This window comes from Felis catus, chromosome F1 (assembly GCF_018350175.1).
Source record: "Felis catus isolate Fca126 chromosome F1, F.catus_Fca126_mat1.0, whole genome shotgun sequence".
Taxonomy (NCBI): Eukaryota; Metazoa; Chordata; class Mammalia; order Carnivora; family Felidae; genus Felis; species Felis catus.
This window is the reverse complement of record NC_058384.1, coordinates 6,190,721-6,206,120: the sequence shown is the minus strand read 5'-3', so window position 1 is coordinate 6,206,120 and position 15,400 is coordinate 6,190,721. Positions and strand designations below refer to the sequence as shown.

The 15,400-nt window shown below is 37.5% G+C and overlaps 1 protein-coding gene across 8 annotated transcripts in view; it reads right to left on the bottom strand.

Annotated features, from left to right (window-relative positions):
• AKT3 (AKT serine/threonine kinase 3) overlaps nucleotides 1-15,400 on the bottom strand; it is a 306,832-nt gene that overhangs the window by 121,333 nt on the left and 170,099 nt on the right. For all 8 annotated transcript variants that reach the window (XM_023247426.2, XM_023247427.2, XM_045049318.1 and 5 more), the window contains one exon: nucleotides 7,620-7,764. In XM_023247426.2, the coding sequence (XP_023103194.1) occupies nucleotides 7,620-7,764 (145 nt within the window). The remainder of the gene's footprint in view (nucleotides 1-7,619; nucleotides 7,765-15,400) is intronic.

The window sequence follows — 15,400 nt, the reverse complement described above, 5'->3', positions numbered from 1 at the left end:
GTAAAAAATGCTGCAATGAACATAGGGGTGCATCTATCTTTTCAAATAGTGTTTTTGTTTTCTTTGGATAAATACCCAGTAGTGGAATTACTGGATCCTATAATAATTCTATTTTTAATTTTTTGAGAAACTTCCACACTGTTTTCTAAGGACTCAGGTTTTTAAGGACTTGGTAGTGTCACTTTCCCCAAACAACATGATCATCAAAAATGCGCCCCACAAACATTTCCAGATACATGTAAGGAAGCAGTCCTTTTCAGGGAAGCTATCTGAGAATGTACTCAAGCGAAGTAAGGATAGAATCCTAGAAAGTGAAAGATACGTGTATAAGAAATGTTGACAATAACCTGGATCACAAGGAGAAGAAACCTAAGAAAGTGGCAGTACAAATCTGAGAAAGCAATTGGTGCAATCAGAGCAGAAAGGCAGGGAAGTCTAAGAATGCCTTTAATTAATCTGCCTGTATTCAGTTTCATTTCTCATTCCTAAGGCAGGTGATTCCCAGGATTTTGCCAAGCTGACCTGCTTGCTACTTGCTCTTTACAGCCCTCTAGATGCACACTTTTCCTGCTCTATGAGCATTCTTCCACAAACTTCCTTAATTTCGATATTGCTTTTGCACCGATGCCTTCCCCCACCCCCCAGCTTTTTGTTTGTATGGACTTATCTCTTTTTAAAATGCCTTTATTACCATTTTAATGGGCCTTTAAATGGAAGGGGAGATAACTGGGTATGCTCAGTTTATCATATTGAATTTAAATTCAGTTCAGAGGGTTTTATGAATAATAAGTTCAGAATCTGGATTTTATCCTACAGATGATCAGAAGTTATTGAAGATTTTTATATTTTTTTCCTGGTTACCACCCATCTGAAGTAAATGTCAAGAATGTCCCAAATCAGTGATCTCAGCTTCTACATTAAGAAACTGAACAAGAACAAATTAAACTCAAGAGAAATAGAAGGAAATAATGAAGATCAGAGCAGAAATCAATTAAATTTTAAAAAGAAAAAAAAGTAGAGGATCTCAGTGAAACCAAAAGCTGGTTCTTTGAGAAGATCAATAAAAATGACAAACCTCTAGCCAGACTGGCCTGGAAAATAAGAACAAGAGACACAAATTAACCAATGTCAGGAATGAGAGAGAGCTGACATCACTACAGATTCTACGGATACTAAAAGGATCACATGGGAATATTATAAACAGCTGTAAGCTCATAAAATTGGCAATATACATGAAACGAAAAAATTCCCTGAAAGCCTCAAACTTTCGAAGCCCACTTAAGAAACAGATACCTTGATAGCCCTATGTTTACTAAGGAAATTGAATTTGTGGTCAAAAACCTCTCCACAAAGAAAACTCTAGGGCTAGATGGTTTCACTGCTGAATTTTATAAACATTTAAGGAAGAAATGATACCAATTCTATGTACACGCCTAAAGGAGAAAGTTGAGAAAAAGGGAATACTTCCCAATTAATTCCATAAGGCCATCATTACCCTGATTATCAAAATCAGACAAAAACATTACAAGAAAGCTACAGACCAATATTCCTCATGTACATGACATGTAAAAATTCTAAGTTTTAGAAACAAATGCCTATATTCCCTTTCAAGTTTATTTGCTGTCTATAATTTTGAAAATTTTTCCAAATGTCAAATTATAATGTCTTAATCATTCGAAAATATCTTTAGTTCAAGGGGCGCCTGGGTGGCCCAGTCAGTTAAGCATCCAACTCTTGTTTTAGGCTCGGGTCATGATGTCATGGTTTGTGAGATCAAGCCCTGCATCAGGCTATGTGCTGACAGCATCGAGCCTCCTTGGGATTCTCTCTCTCTCTCTTTGCCCCTCCCCTGCTCTCTCTCTCTCTCTCTCAAAAAAAAGGAGGGGGGCACCTGGGTGGCTCAGTCAATTGAGAATCTGACTTCGGCTCAGGTCATGATATCGCAGTTTGTGAGTTTGAGCCCCGTTTCAGGCTCTCTGCTGACAGCTCAGAGCCTGGAGCCTGCTTCAGATTCTGTGTCTCCCTCTCTCTGCCCCTTCCCTGCTCATGCTCTGTCTCTCTCTGTCTCTCAAAAATGAATAAATGTTAAAAAAAAATTAAAAAAAAACACTAGTTCAAAAGAAAAGTAGCAAAATGTATCAGGGAAAATAGCAAAGTACATTTATCAATTTAACGAAAAATCAAACATGTGGCACAAAATATACAGAATATAGTTAACAAAGTTCGTGTCATTTGAATAGCAGGTAGTATTAAGAAACTGTGTTTTCATTAATAGATTTTTCCAAATCAAGGAGTACTATATGGCCACAAAGCTATCTGTGCTAGGTGGTCTCCAACGATGGCACCACCAAGTCCCCTGACTCCCTATACGCACATTCTTCTCATGAAGAGATAGACTCAACTTTCCCTCTCCCTGGGCCAGCCTTGTGTCCTGCTTTGAACACAGAATATGACCAAAGTGGTAACATGCCAGTTCAGGTCCAGCCTTTAAATCTGGCAGCTTGTGTTTTCACCTCCTGGAAAAGTCGTAACTGAAAGCCAGCTTTCATGCCATAAGGAAGTCTAGACTATCTTCTGGGGAAAGGGGCCACGTAGAAAGAACCTGGATGATGAGACACCATATGCTAAGAGATCACATGGAGAAGAACCAAGTATCCGGAAATGTGAGAAAGTCTTTCTTGGATTTTCCAGCCTGGCCAATGTGCTAACACTGAATGCAACTGTTTGGGAGATCCATGGGAGACCCGTAGAACTGCCCACACAAACTGCAAAATCATGAGATATATACTGAAATACACTGTTATTGTTTTAATGTTAAACTTGGGTAGTTTAATTCCATGGCAATAACGAGTTGAGAGCTGTTATTCTCATAACTAGGCTATGATGTTATTTTTTGCTCAAAGCTTCATCTGAGCAGTACCCTCCTCAATTTTTAGCTAAATGCACTGAAAAATCATACTTCCTGCATCCTATTATTAAATACCACATAAATGGAAACTGAATTCTTAGGGATAAAAATCAGAAAAGAGTTTGTAAATTGCCTTATGGCATTTCCAGATGAAAAGCACTATGTAATTATATTGCTACATTCCTTAAGATTGCAATTCTTAGAGAAAAGGAGGTTTAAAGTATAATACTCCTATCTTTATATTTCACAGTTTGACTGCCAACCTTAAAAAAAGAGAATTTGCATGGAAATTAATATTAGTAAAAGCATTCTATGTGATAAAATCAGAAACAGTTCCATATTTTGACAAAACTTCAGAAAACTTAAAAAGCATCTTTGATACCAAATGCTCACGTTCAGCACGGTACACACAGTAATTATCTAGTCTTTACAAGTGAAATGTAACCTATTACAAAATGTTTTCCTCTTTTCAATGGTGTTAAGGGAAAAATTCAGTAAGATTTTAATAAAAGATGAGAGCATGGAGACTCTGCAGAAAAGTTAATCCTCTAAAACCCAATCCCCAAAATCCATTAAGCAAATATCTTACATAGTTACACTCTTTTCTTCCACGTCAATGTGGCCGTTTTAGGTTAAGAGATGCATGGGCACACATAACAAATGCTTCGTAAGAGTATTCAAATACACACTAGAATATAAGAGAAAGACTAACTGTATACTTCAAAATTCGGGTTAAAGAATATGACTATGTAACTGAAGATGAATACAAGAAACCACTCAGAAGGGAATACAGATGTTTTAACGTATTTGGTCCAAGAGAATAATTTCCACAATTGCAATGTTACGAGCTAAACCAAACAAAGCCCCATGGGGCACTAAGCAAAAAGGGGGGGTGCTCTCAAAAGATCCACCTCTTTGTCCTGCCAACCTCTCCACCACTGATGAGGCCGCTGCTCCCTCTCTGGATAGGCAGTGAGGGATCACGTGATTTCTGCAGGTCACACGGAAACTTCTTTTCTTCACTCTGCCTCCACATGCCAGCCATTGCTTTGAGTTAGTGTAGCCAGGCATTAGGTGACACAACTCCAAGAACTGGAGCCAGACTTAATGGGAAGGTAGAACATATTGCTTATACTTTCTACCAACTCAGGAGATGGTAAGTAGCCACCCTCGGAGAGGCCTACACTGGTCACTGAAAAATGAAGCCGAACACGGGGTGCCTGGGTGGATCAGTCGGTGAAGCGTCCGACTCTTGGTTTCACCTCAGGTCATGATCTCGTGGTTTCGTGAGTTCGAGTCCAACATCAGGCTCTGTGCTGGCAGCATGGAGCCTGTTTAGGATTCTCTCTCTTTGCCTCTCTCTCTGCCCTGATCCCACTCACGCTCTGTCTCTAAATAAATATACTTAAAAAAAAAAACTGAGCAGAACTTTGACTCTCATCTGGCCTTTTATACTGTGCCCCTTCACGTATCTGACAGGGTCTAGGAAATGGCCACTTGGCAGACCAAGAGTAGGCACTTCTGAGTCCTCCAATCAAATTCTTTTGAAAGACCATCTTTTCGTTTAAACACAGAACCACCAATAAATCTGATTATGAGGCCCTCTGCTTCTTTCCCACCACCCAGTACCTTTCCCTAAGGGACGCTTCACCTCAGGTGGCAGGTTTCGGGCAATACTCTGCCACTAAGAGAAGTGACCATCTGTCTGCTTGAGACAAGAGAAAGTAGTCGCGACAATTCTCAGCAGAGCTACCACAATCAGTAGCTAGTCTCTTCATCCTGTCACTCGTTTTCCAAAAAGCGAACGACGAAGAAAACGGACACGGTAAACTATGAGAAAGGTGTCCTTATTTCAGAATATCTGTGTTTACAGTTTGAAATGAAAAATCATCTGAACTTCTACCATTCTTTTTATGATACCGGAGCCACGTAAAGGATGTAGTTTTAGGGAACTAGGGAAGTGACGGTACTATTTAATCCTTTTTAACCAAATTGTTAGAAACATCACAGAATAGCGGTGCACAGGTTCTATCTTTTTTTACACTCTTTGTTACTTAAAACAGTTTCATACTATTTCATTTAAGATGAAATTAAATAAAAAAGAACAATGGAAATCAGATATAGGTCAAATAAGTCAATGGATCCGCCATTTTCAAAATACTTTTGACTGTATCAATTTTGAATTTTGGAGACCCAGTTTCAGTGAGAGTTTTCTTAGAGAATCTGCTTTAAAAACCTTACTTTCGGGGCACCTGGGTGGCTCAGTCGGTTAAGCTTCCAACTTCGGCTCAGGTCACGGTTCGTGGGTTTGAGCCCCACGATGGGCTCTGTGCTGACAGGTCCAAGCCTGAAACCTGCTTTGGAGTCTGTCTCCCTCTCTCTCTCTCTCTCTCTCTCTGCCCCTCCCCAGTTTGCATTCTCTCTCTCTCAAAAATAAATACACATTGAAAAAAATTTTTAAACCTCACTTTCTACCACTATTTTGTAATTTTAAAATTCTACTGATTTTCCCAAGAGTTCGCCGTATAAAATGAAATTAACTAATACTGAAACACTGAGTAAGTGCAACAGCTTGACACAATATTTTGAGAAACTGACTACAATTGTAAGGGAGAATATCTAATTTTGTTCTCTAATATAATTTGGTCATGTAATGAGTATAAATAATTATAGTGATTATAAAGGCTCAAGATAATCAATAAGTTGCACACTTAAGTTATACAGTATAGAATTGAAAGTCCTTACATGCTTGAAAAAGATATTTAATTTATCTCAATGTCAGAATCACTGTAAAATGGGGGTAATAACAGTACCTACCTCATATGATATTTGTGAGGATTAAATGAGATAATACATATAAAAGTACTTCTGAGAGCATAGCACAAAATATACTTCTAATAAACATTTACAAGTGATAATTAGTGAAGGCGATGAATTCTAAGATAATCTGCACTTGTAACGGCAAAATGAGAAAACTGCATTGTGCTTTTATGATGATTTATAAACAGCCTTACCAGAAAAAAAAATCTCCATACTTTTCCATTTTTACATCTTTGAAAACATTTGTCTCTCTTCATTCAAAATTCTCTGGTTAAGTTTCCATATTCATTTCCAAATTCTCTCATCCATCAGTAACAGTATTTCTCGTTAGGGTGTTATAAACTCCCCACTTCCAACCAGGAACTGCCCCAACAGCAGCTTTTTAGTAACATGGGTTGTTAAGCAGAGTTTTAGCAATTCTACAGACTTAGAGTATAGCTAGTATCATCTGGGGTGTTTATAATTCAAAGGATGAGATTAACTGGGATCTGATTTTAAATTTATGAGCACAGTCAAATTTTACATTCATCGCGTACATGTGCACATAGGCGTGCAGAAGCAGCTTTCTTATCTCTGAGTAGGTGAGGAAAACTACATTGTGGGGTTTTTTTGTTTTTGTTTTTTGCAATGACTGAAGAACCAGGTAGGCGTTAAGTTGATAAAAGAAAAGAGGGATTCACTTCAACTAACAAACAGAGTATAAGTCTTCAATGAAGACACCCCTTTTGGCCAAGATCAAGCATAGAATATTACTGTAATTAGAACAGAAATTTCAGGGGCACCTGGTGCCTCAGTGGGTTAAGTTTCTGACTCTTGATTTTGGCTCAGGTCATCTCACAGTCCCGTGTTGGGCTCTGCACTGACAGCGTGGAGCCTGCATGGGAATCTCTCTCTCCCTCTATCTCTGCCCCTCTCCTGCTTGCACTCTCTCAAAATCAATACAATAAACTTAAAAAAAACCAAACAAACAGAAATTTCAGAAAAGGAGAGAATAATTAATGAGCCATAGGTTGTGACAGTGTAACTTCATCAAGTTCACACGTGTAGCAGGTGGGAAAAGGAGGATTTGAACTCAAGCAGTCTAACGCCAAAAGAGTTCTTCATCATTATGCTAATAGCAAATTACATGGGTAATTACATTAAAAATTAGTGTTCTCCTACATCAAGATGAAATTTACAATTTATTATAACAAATATATTCTAACACGATAAATGGCACGTTCATTTACTTTGAACACTGAGACCTTTAGATTAATCCTAAAATACCATTTTCACACAAGGAAGTTGCTTTTCAATTTTCTGTAGCAATGAAAAACATAATTTATAATTTCCATCAATCTCTAAATTGGCATTTATTAATCTGGAGCACTCAGGGAAGGAAAGTCTGTTTCCCTCACTGGCTCAGGAGCAGCCATTAAAATAAAAAATATCATTTCCAAGACTATTTGCGTTCCCGCTGATACTCATAAGGCTGGGGCTTCAGGTAGGAAGCACACTACAACCGTTTCCGCTTCTGCTCTCAGAGCGTACAAAATAAATACCACATGGAACAGGACCCAATCATTAGGGAAAACATTATTTCCAAGTTCTAAAATGGTATTAAAAACAATAAGAGGAAAATGCAAATTATAAACCAGCATGATGGCACTTCAGTCAACAACGACCTGAGAAGCCCTATCAGCAGTCAGTGCGAAGTGCTGAACCACGAAAATGACGTTTAAATTACTTGGTTTTAAACAACGACAGGTATTTCAGATTTACCTGGACAAACACCACCCTCACCCATATAGTTGTACCGGCCAACACGTTTTACAAACGGCAATTTTTAGTGTGTTCCTTCCACACGCGTAAGTGCCGTGCCTGAGTAGGGGAATAAGATACTATTTTCTACCTTTCTTTTATGATGGGTTGTGGAAGCGTCCATCTCTTCCTCCCCTATGTTATCAATTTGTGAAGTTGGACTACAATTCATTCTCTCCTCTTCTTGTCTCTGAAGTCTGTCTGCTACAGCCTGAATAGCTTCTGTCCACTCTTCCCTATAAAAACAAGTACAATTTCCCATTAATGAAGAAGGGTAAATGAATCAAATATGTCCCTTTTGTAAAATATGACATTAACACAAATAAAGTCTACTCCAGGATAATACCCCCACATACACATAAACATATCTTCTCACCCTTACTCAAAGGTGAAATTAATCCCCAAAGCATTTAACATTATAGACCCTAGGGCTGGTTGTAGGAGCATTTATTTAAATGTATATTTTCAAAAAAAGGAAAGAACTATAAGAAAATTCAGTTAAAATTCTTTAAAAGTACAATTAAATTTTATTGCCTATAAACATCTTTCCATAAGGTAAATTGACCCCCAAAAGCTTGCTGCACCTTGAAAAACTTTTTTGTCTAGCTATTGTTTAGTTCATCATTGAAATAGTCAAGATCTTTACCGTCGCCCAATATAAGTTCTAAGAAAAGGTTTTCAAAGCCAAAGCCTTCAACTGTTCCCAAATCACAGAGAAGTTTTTTTTTTTTTTTTTTTTTAAATAGCCATAGTTCATAGGTAAGACAGTAAGTCTCAGGAGCTCTAATTGACAGCTGTGTTATCAGATCAAGAATCATGTCTTTCCATGTAAGTTTTTAAAGCAGTGTGTCAGTTTCTTAAAACAAAGTCTATGAGAATTTTGAGTCAAACTGTCTTAAATCTATGGACCAATTCCGGGGAAATTACTATCTCAAAAAATTAAATTTTCCAATCCATAAGCATGGTGTATTTCTACGTTTATTTAGCTCTTTAATTTCCCAATGCAATCTGTGACTTTGTGTGAAAAGGTCTTGCATATTTTAACTTGAATTCCTTCCGAAGTACTCTATTTTTAACAATATATTAGTTTTCATTGAAATATATTTGACATACGGTATTATATTAGTTTTAGGTGTACAACATAGCTATTCAACACTTACATGCAATATGAAATGCTCACCACGTAAGTGTAGTTACCATCTGTCACCACACAAAGTTATTACAGTACTACTGGTTATATCTGCTATGCCTTATTTTACACCCCCGTGACTTATTTTATAACTGGAAGTTTGCATTTCTTAAACCCCTTCACCTATTTTGCCCATCATCCCATACCTTTCCCTTCTGGCAACCACCAGTTTGTTTTCTGTATTTATGAGTCTGTTTGTGGTTTTATATGTTCACTTGTTTTGGTTTTTAGAATCCACATATAAGTGAAAGTACATGGTACTTGTCTTTCTCTGACTTATTTCACTTAGAATACCCTCTATCTTCATTCATGTCACAAATGGCAAGATTTCATTCATTTTTATGGATGAAGACAAATATATCACATCTTCTTTATCCATTCATCTATGGACGGACACTTAGATTGCTTCCATACCTTGGTTATTGTAAATGCTGCATAAACACTGGGAGATATATTCAATCTTATTGAATTAGTGTTTTCATTTTCTTTGGGCAAATACCCAGAAGAATTACTGCATCATATGGTATTTCTATTTTTAATTTTTATAGGAACCTTCATACTATTTTCCATAGTGACTGCACCACATTACATTCCCACCAACAGTGCATGAGTGTTCCCTTTTCTCCACATCTTCACCAACACCTGATATTTCTTCTGATACTAACCATCTGACAGGTTATATCTCATTGAGGTGATATCTCATTGTGGTTTTAATTTGCATTTCCCTGATTATGAGTGATATTTAGCATCATTTCATGTGTCTGTTGGCCATTTGTATGTCTTCTTTGGAAAAATGTCTATTTAAGCCCTTTACTCATTTTTTATTGCCCCAAATTATTCGGGGTTTTTTTTTGTTTTTTTTTTTGTTTTTTGGCTTTGAGATGTGTGCGTTCTTTATATATCTTGGATATTAACCCTTTATCAGATATCTCATTTGTAAATATCCTCTCTGATCCAGTAGGTTGCCTTTTCATTTTGTTGATTATTTCCTTTACAAAAGCATGTTAGTTTGATGCAGTCATAATTGTTTATTTTTGATTTTGTTGCCATTGCCTTAGAAAACAGATTAAAAAAAAATACTGCTAGAACCACTATCCAAACGTTTACTACTTATGTTTTCTTTTAAGGGTTTTATAATTTCAGGTCTTATATTTAGATATTTATTCCAGTTTATTTTTGCATATGATGTAAAAAAAAAAAAAGTGGTCCAGTTTCATTCTTTTGCATGTAGCTTTCCAGTTTTCCCAGCACCATTTACTGAAGAAACTGTCTTTCCCCACTGTATACTCTAGCATATTTTGTCCTAGATAAAATGATAGAATAAGTGTGGGTTTATTTCTGGGCCGTCTGTTCTATTCCATTGATCAATGGGTCTATTTTGTTGCCACTGCCAAACTGTTTTCCTTATCATAGCTTTCTAGCATAACTTGAAATACAATTTTGTGATACCTCTAGCTTTGTCCTTCTTTCTCAAGAACGCTTTGGCTATTCAGGGTCTTTTGTATTGCCGTACAAATTTCAGCATTATTGTTTCAGTTCTGTGAAAAGATTATCTGTAGATTGCTTTGGGTAGTATAAACATTTTAATAATATTAATTTTTCCAATCCATGAACATGGCATATCTTTCTAATTATTCGTGTCACCTTCAACTTCTTTCACCAGTATCTTACAGTTTTCAGAGTGCAGGTTTTCACCTCCTAGGTTAAAGTTATTCTTTTTGAATTAATTGTAAATGGGATTCTTTTCTTTTAACATTTATTGATTTTTGAGCGACAGAGACAGAGTATGAGCGGGGGAGGGGGAAAGAGTGAGAGGGAGACACAGAATCCAAAGCAGGCTCCAGGCTCTGAGCTGTCAGCACAGAGCCTGATGTGGGGCTTGAACTCATGAACCATGAGATCATGACCTGAGCCAAAGTCGGACACTTAACTGACTGAGCCACCCAGGCACCTCAAATGGGATTACTTTCTCTTTTTGATAGTTTCTTATAAGTGCATAAAAATGCAAGAGATTTCTGTATATTAATTTTGTATCCTGCAACTTTACTGAATTCATTTATTAGTTCTTATAGTTTTCTTGGTAGAGTTTTAGGGTTTTCTATATCTATAATATCATTCACCTACAAACAATGAGTTTTACTTCTTCCTTGCCAATTTAGATGCCTTTTTTTTTTCCCCCTTGTCTGACTACTGGAGCTAACACTTCCAGCATAATGTTCATTAAAAGTTGTGAGACCGGACATCCTGGTCTTGCCCCTGATGTTAAAGTAAATGCTTTCAAATTTTCACCATCAAGTATGATGTTAGCTGTGGGTTTGTCATATACAGACTTTAATATGTTGAGGTACAATCCCTCTATGCCCACTTTGTTGAGTGTGAATGGAGTTGTATTTTATCAAATGCTTTTTCTGCATCTATGGAGATGATCAGAAGATTTTTATCCTGCATTTTGTTAAGGTGCTGTATCACACTGACTGATCTGTGGATACAAAATCATCCTTGAACCCCTGGAATAAATCCTACTTGACCACAGGGAATGATCCTTTTAATGTATTTTGAATGTGGCGTGCTAAAACTTTGTGACAATTTTGTGTTTATGTTCATCAGAGATATTGGCCTATAATTTTCTTTTTGTCGTGTATTTGTCTGGTTTTGGAATCACAGTATTGTGGCCTCGTAGAATGAATTTGTAAGCAATCTTACTCTCCATTTGTTTGGAATAGTTTGAAAAGAACAGGTATTAACTCTTCTTTAAATGTTTGATAGAATTTACCTGTGAAGCCATCTGGTCCTGGACTTCTGCTTGTTGGGAGTTTCTTGATTACTGATTCAATTCTATTACTACTAATTAGTCTGTTAAGATTTTCTACTCTTCCTGTGTCAGTCTTGGAAGAGTCTCTGTTTCTAGGAATTTATCCATTTCTTCTAGGCTGCCCAATTTGTTGGCACATAATTTTTCATAGTAGTTGCTTTTAATTCTATTTCTGTGCTGCTGGCTGTGACTTCTGTTTCATTTCTGATTTTATTTGAGTCCGGTCTTTCTTTCTTTTTTTTTTTTCCTTTTTAAAATCTGACTAAAGGTTTATCAATTTTGTTTTGCTTTTCAACAAACCAGCTCTTAGTTTCACTGAATCTTTTCTATTGTTTTTTAAGTCCCTATTTTATTTATTTCCACCCTGGTATTTATTGCCTTCCCTCTATTAACATTGGGCTTTGTTGGTTCTTCTTTTTCTAGTTCCTTTAGGAGTAAGGTTAGATTGCTTATTTGAGATTTTTCTTATTTCTGGTTGTTGTTGTTTTTAGGGAGGCCTGTATCATTGTAAACTTGCCTCTTATAACTGCCTTTGCTGGACAGCAAAACTTTTGAATTGCTGTGTTTCATTTTCATCCACTTTTTTTATTTCCTCTGTGATTTCTTCAAAGACCCATTGGTTGTTTAGTAGCATGTTGTTTAGACTCCACATGTTTCTGGGTTTTTTCCAGCTTTTTTCTTATAATTGATTTCTAGCTTCATATTGTTATGGTTGGGAAAGATGTTTAATATGATTTCAATCTTAAATGTATTAAAACTCGTTTTGTGGCTTAATATGTGATCTGTCCTGGAGAATGTTCCATGTGCACTTGAAAAGGATGTGTCTTCTGTTGTTTTTGGATGGAATGTTCTGCATATATGTTAGGTCCATCTGGTCTAATGTGCCATTCAAGCCACTGTTTCCTTTCTTAATGATTTTTTTTTTTTTCTGGGTAATTTATCCACTGATGCAAGTTGGGTGTCAAAATAACCTCCTATTATTATATTACTGTCAATTTCTCCATTTATGTCTGTTAATTTGCTTAATATATTCAGATGCTTCTATGTTGGGTGCATAGAAATTTACAACTATTATATCCTCTTGTTGGATTGATCCCTTTATCATTATGTAATGCCCATCTATGCCTCTTGTTAAAGTCTTTGTTTTAGCCTACTTTGTCTGATAGGAGTATTGTTACCTACCCCAGCTTTTTTTTTTTTTTTCCCACTTCCATTTGCAAAGCATACATTTTTCCAGCCCTTCACTTTCAGTCTGTAAATGTCTTAAGGTCTGAAGTGAGTCTTTTGTAGACAACATTTGAATGAGTGTTATTTTGTTTCTTCCCCATTCAGTCACCCTTTATCTTTTGACTGGAACATTGAGTCCGCTTACGTGAAAAGTAATTATTGATAGGTATGTACTTATTGTCATCTGTTGGCATATAACAACTAGCATATATAACCATTTTCTGGTTGTTCTGAAGTTTTTCTTGGCTCCTTTCTTCTTCTTTTGCTCTCTTCCCTTATGATTTTATGGACTTCCTTTAGTGCTACGCTTGCATTCCTTTCTCTTTAGGTTTTGTGTATCTATTACAGGTTTTTGATTTGTGGTTCATATGAGGTTGATAATATAATAATACTTTGCAGTCTCCTTTAAGCTGATGTTTGATTAACTTTAACACATTCTAAAAGCACCACAGGTTTACTACAACTCTCCACATTTTATGTATTTGACTTCGTATCTTACATCTTTTATTTTGTGTATCCATTAATTATTGTAGATGTAACTGGTTTTACTACTTTCATCTCTTAATCTTCATACTAACTTTATTTTTTTTTAATTTTTTACGTTTATTCATTTTTGAGAGACAGAGACAGAGGGCAAGTGCGGGAGGGGCAGAGAGTGAGGGAGACACAGAATCTGAAGCAGACTCCAGGCTCTGAGCTGTCCACACAGAGCCCGACGTGGCGCTCGAACTCACCGACTGTGAGATCATGACCTGAGCTGAAGTCGGATGCTTTACCGACTGAGCCACCCAGGTGCCCCAATACTAACTTTATATGTGATTGATCTACTACCTTTACCATGTTTGCTTTCACCAGTAAAATTTTCCTTTAATCATTTTCTTAGTTCTCATTATCATCTTTCTTTTCTTCTGAAAAAGTCCCTTTAACATTTCTTATAGGGCCAGTTCAGTTGTGATGAACTCTACTTTCATTTGCCTGGGAAACTCTTTATCTTTCCTTCCACTGTGAATGATAACCTTGCTGGGTATTCCTGGTTGTAGGTTTCTTTCTTTCATCACTTAGATTGTTATCATGCCACTCCATTCTGGCCTGCAAAGTTTCTGCTGAAAAATCAGCTGACAGTCTTACGGCATTTCCTTTTTATATAGCTTGTTGCTTTTCTCTTTGCTGCTTTTTAAGGTTTATTTTTTTTTATATCTCACTTTTGACATTTTAATTGCTATGTGTCTTGGTGTGGATCTCTTTGGGTTTATCTTGTTCAGGACCCTCTGAGCTTCCTGGAGTTGGCAGTCTGTTTCCTTCTCTAGGTTAGGGAAGTTTTCAACTATGACTTCTTCAAAGTAGTTCCCCCCCCCCCCTTTTTCTCTTTTTTCTTTTTTGAGAAGCCTATAATGCAAATGTTACTAAGTTTGATGTTGCCCCAGAGGTTCCTATGTTCATATTTTTAAAAAATTTTTTATGTTTATTTTTGAGAGAGAGAGAATGTGTGTGTGCACAAGTGGGGGGAGGGGTAGAGAGCGGGAGACACAGAATATGAAACACGTTCCAGTCTCCAAGCTGTCAGCACAGAGCCCGACGCAGGGCTCGAACTCATGAACCATGAGATCATGACCTGAGCCGAAGTCGGACGCTTAACCGAGCCCCCAAGCGCCCCCCTACGTTCATGTTTTTAGATCCTTTTTACTTTTTGCTGTCCAGCTTGGGTGTCTTCCACAATGCTGTCTTTCAGAGTAGACTGAAATCAGACTGCTGCTGATTCCCTCTGAGGGATTCCTGCTGGGTGTGGAGGGGCAGGAGTGGCTTTGGAGGGGTACCTGACAGAGCAGGTCCACAGGGCAGGTGCTACAGTGCTAGCGAGGTAGAAGGAGAGGATCAGAACTGGTGCCTGCCAGCATAGACCAACTATACTGAAAGAGGTCAGAAAAATGGCACCTACCAGTTCTTCCATTCCCAGAGAATATTCCTACAGATCCCTCAGCCTCCAGCAAAACGCTACAATTGGTCAATAAATCTCCTTCATGTATAGCCCAGAAGCTTTCAAACTACTGCCTCTGAACTGGGTCTCAGAGCAAGTGATACTGTGCACCCTTTAAGGACAGTGTCTGTTTATCTACAGTCCTCCAACTTTCCTGGAGTTAAGACCCATTAATTTTCAAAGCTCTTGAGTTAAGCCCCACTGATTTTCAACGGCAGAGGCTATGGATGCTTGCCTTCCCAGTGCAAATCCTCAGGGCTTGGGGTGTCCAATCTATGTCCTCCCAGAGGGCCTCAGCACCTTGATAGCCCTCCTGCTTGTGGGTCAGTGTGTCTGGGGTTTGGTTCCCAACTTTGTCTCCATAACTCCTACTCTTTTCTAGGTGGTTTTTAAAATATAGCTCTAGCCGTGAAGAGCTGCCCTGCTAGTCTTCAGGTTTTTCTCAAAGTGAGTTGTACTACACGTAACTGCAACACTGGTGTGTCCGTGAGAAGAGGTGTTCTCAGGATATCCCTACTGTGCCATCTTCCTTAAATGAAATCGGTTGAATTGTTTTCTTAGGATGTTTCTCTCTTTGGCAACATTCTTCACTTTCTTCAGACCTCTTGTGAGTTACCTAATCTTCATGCTATTGTGGAGGGTTTTTTTTTAAAGTTTAATTTTCTAATT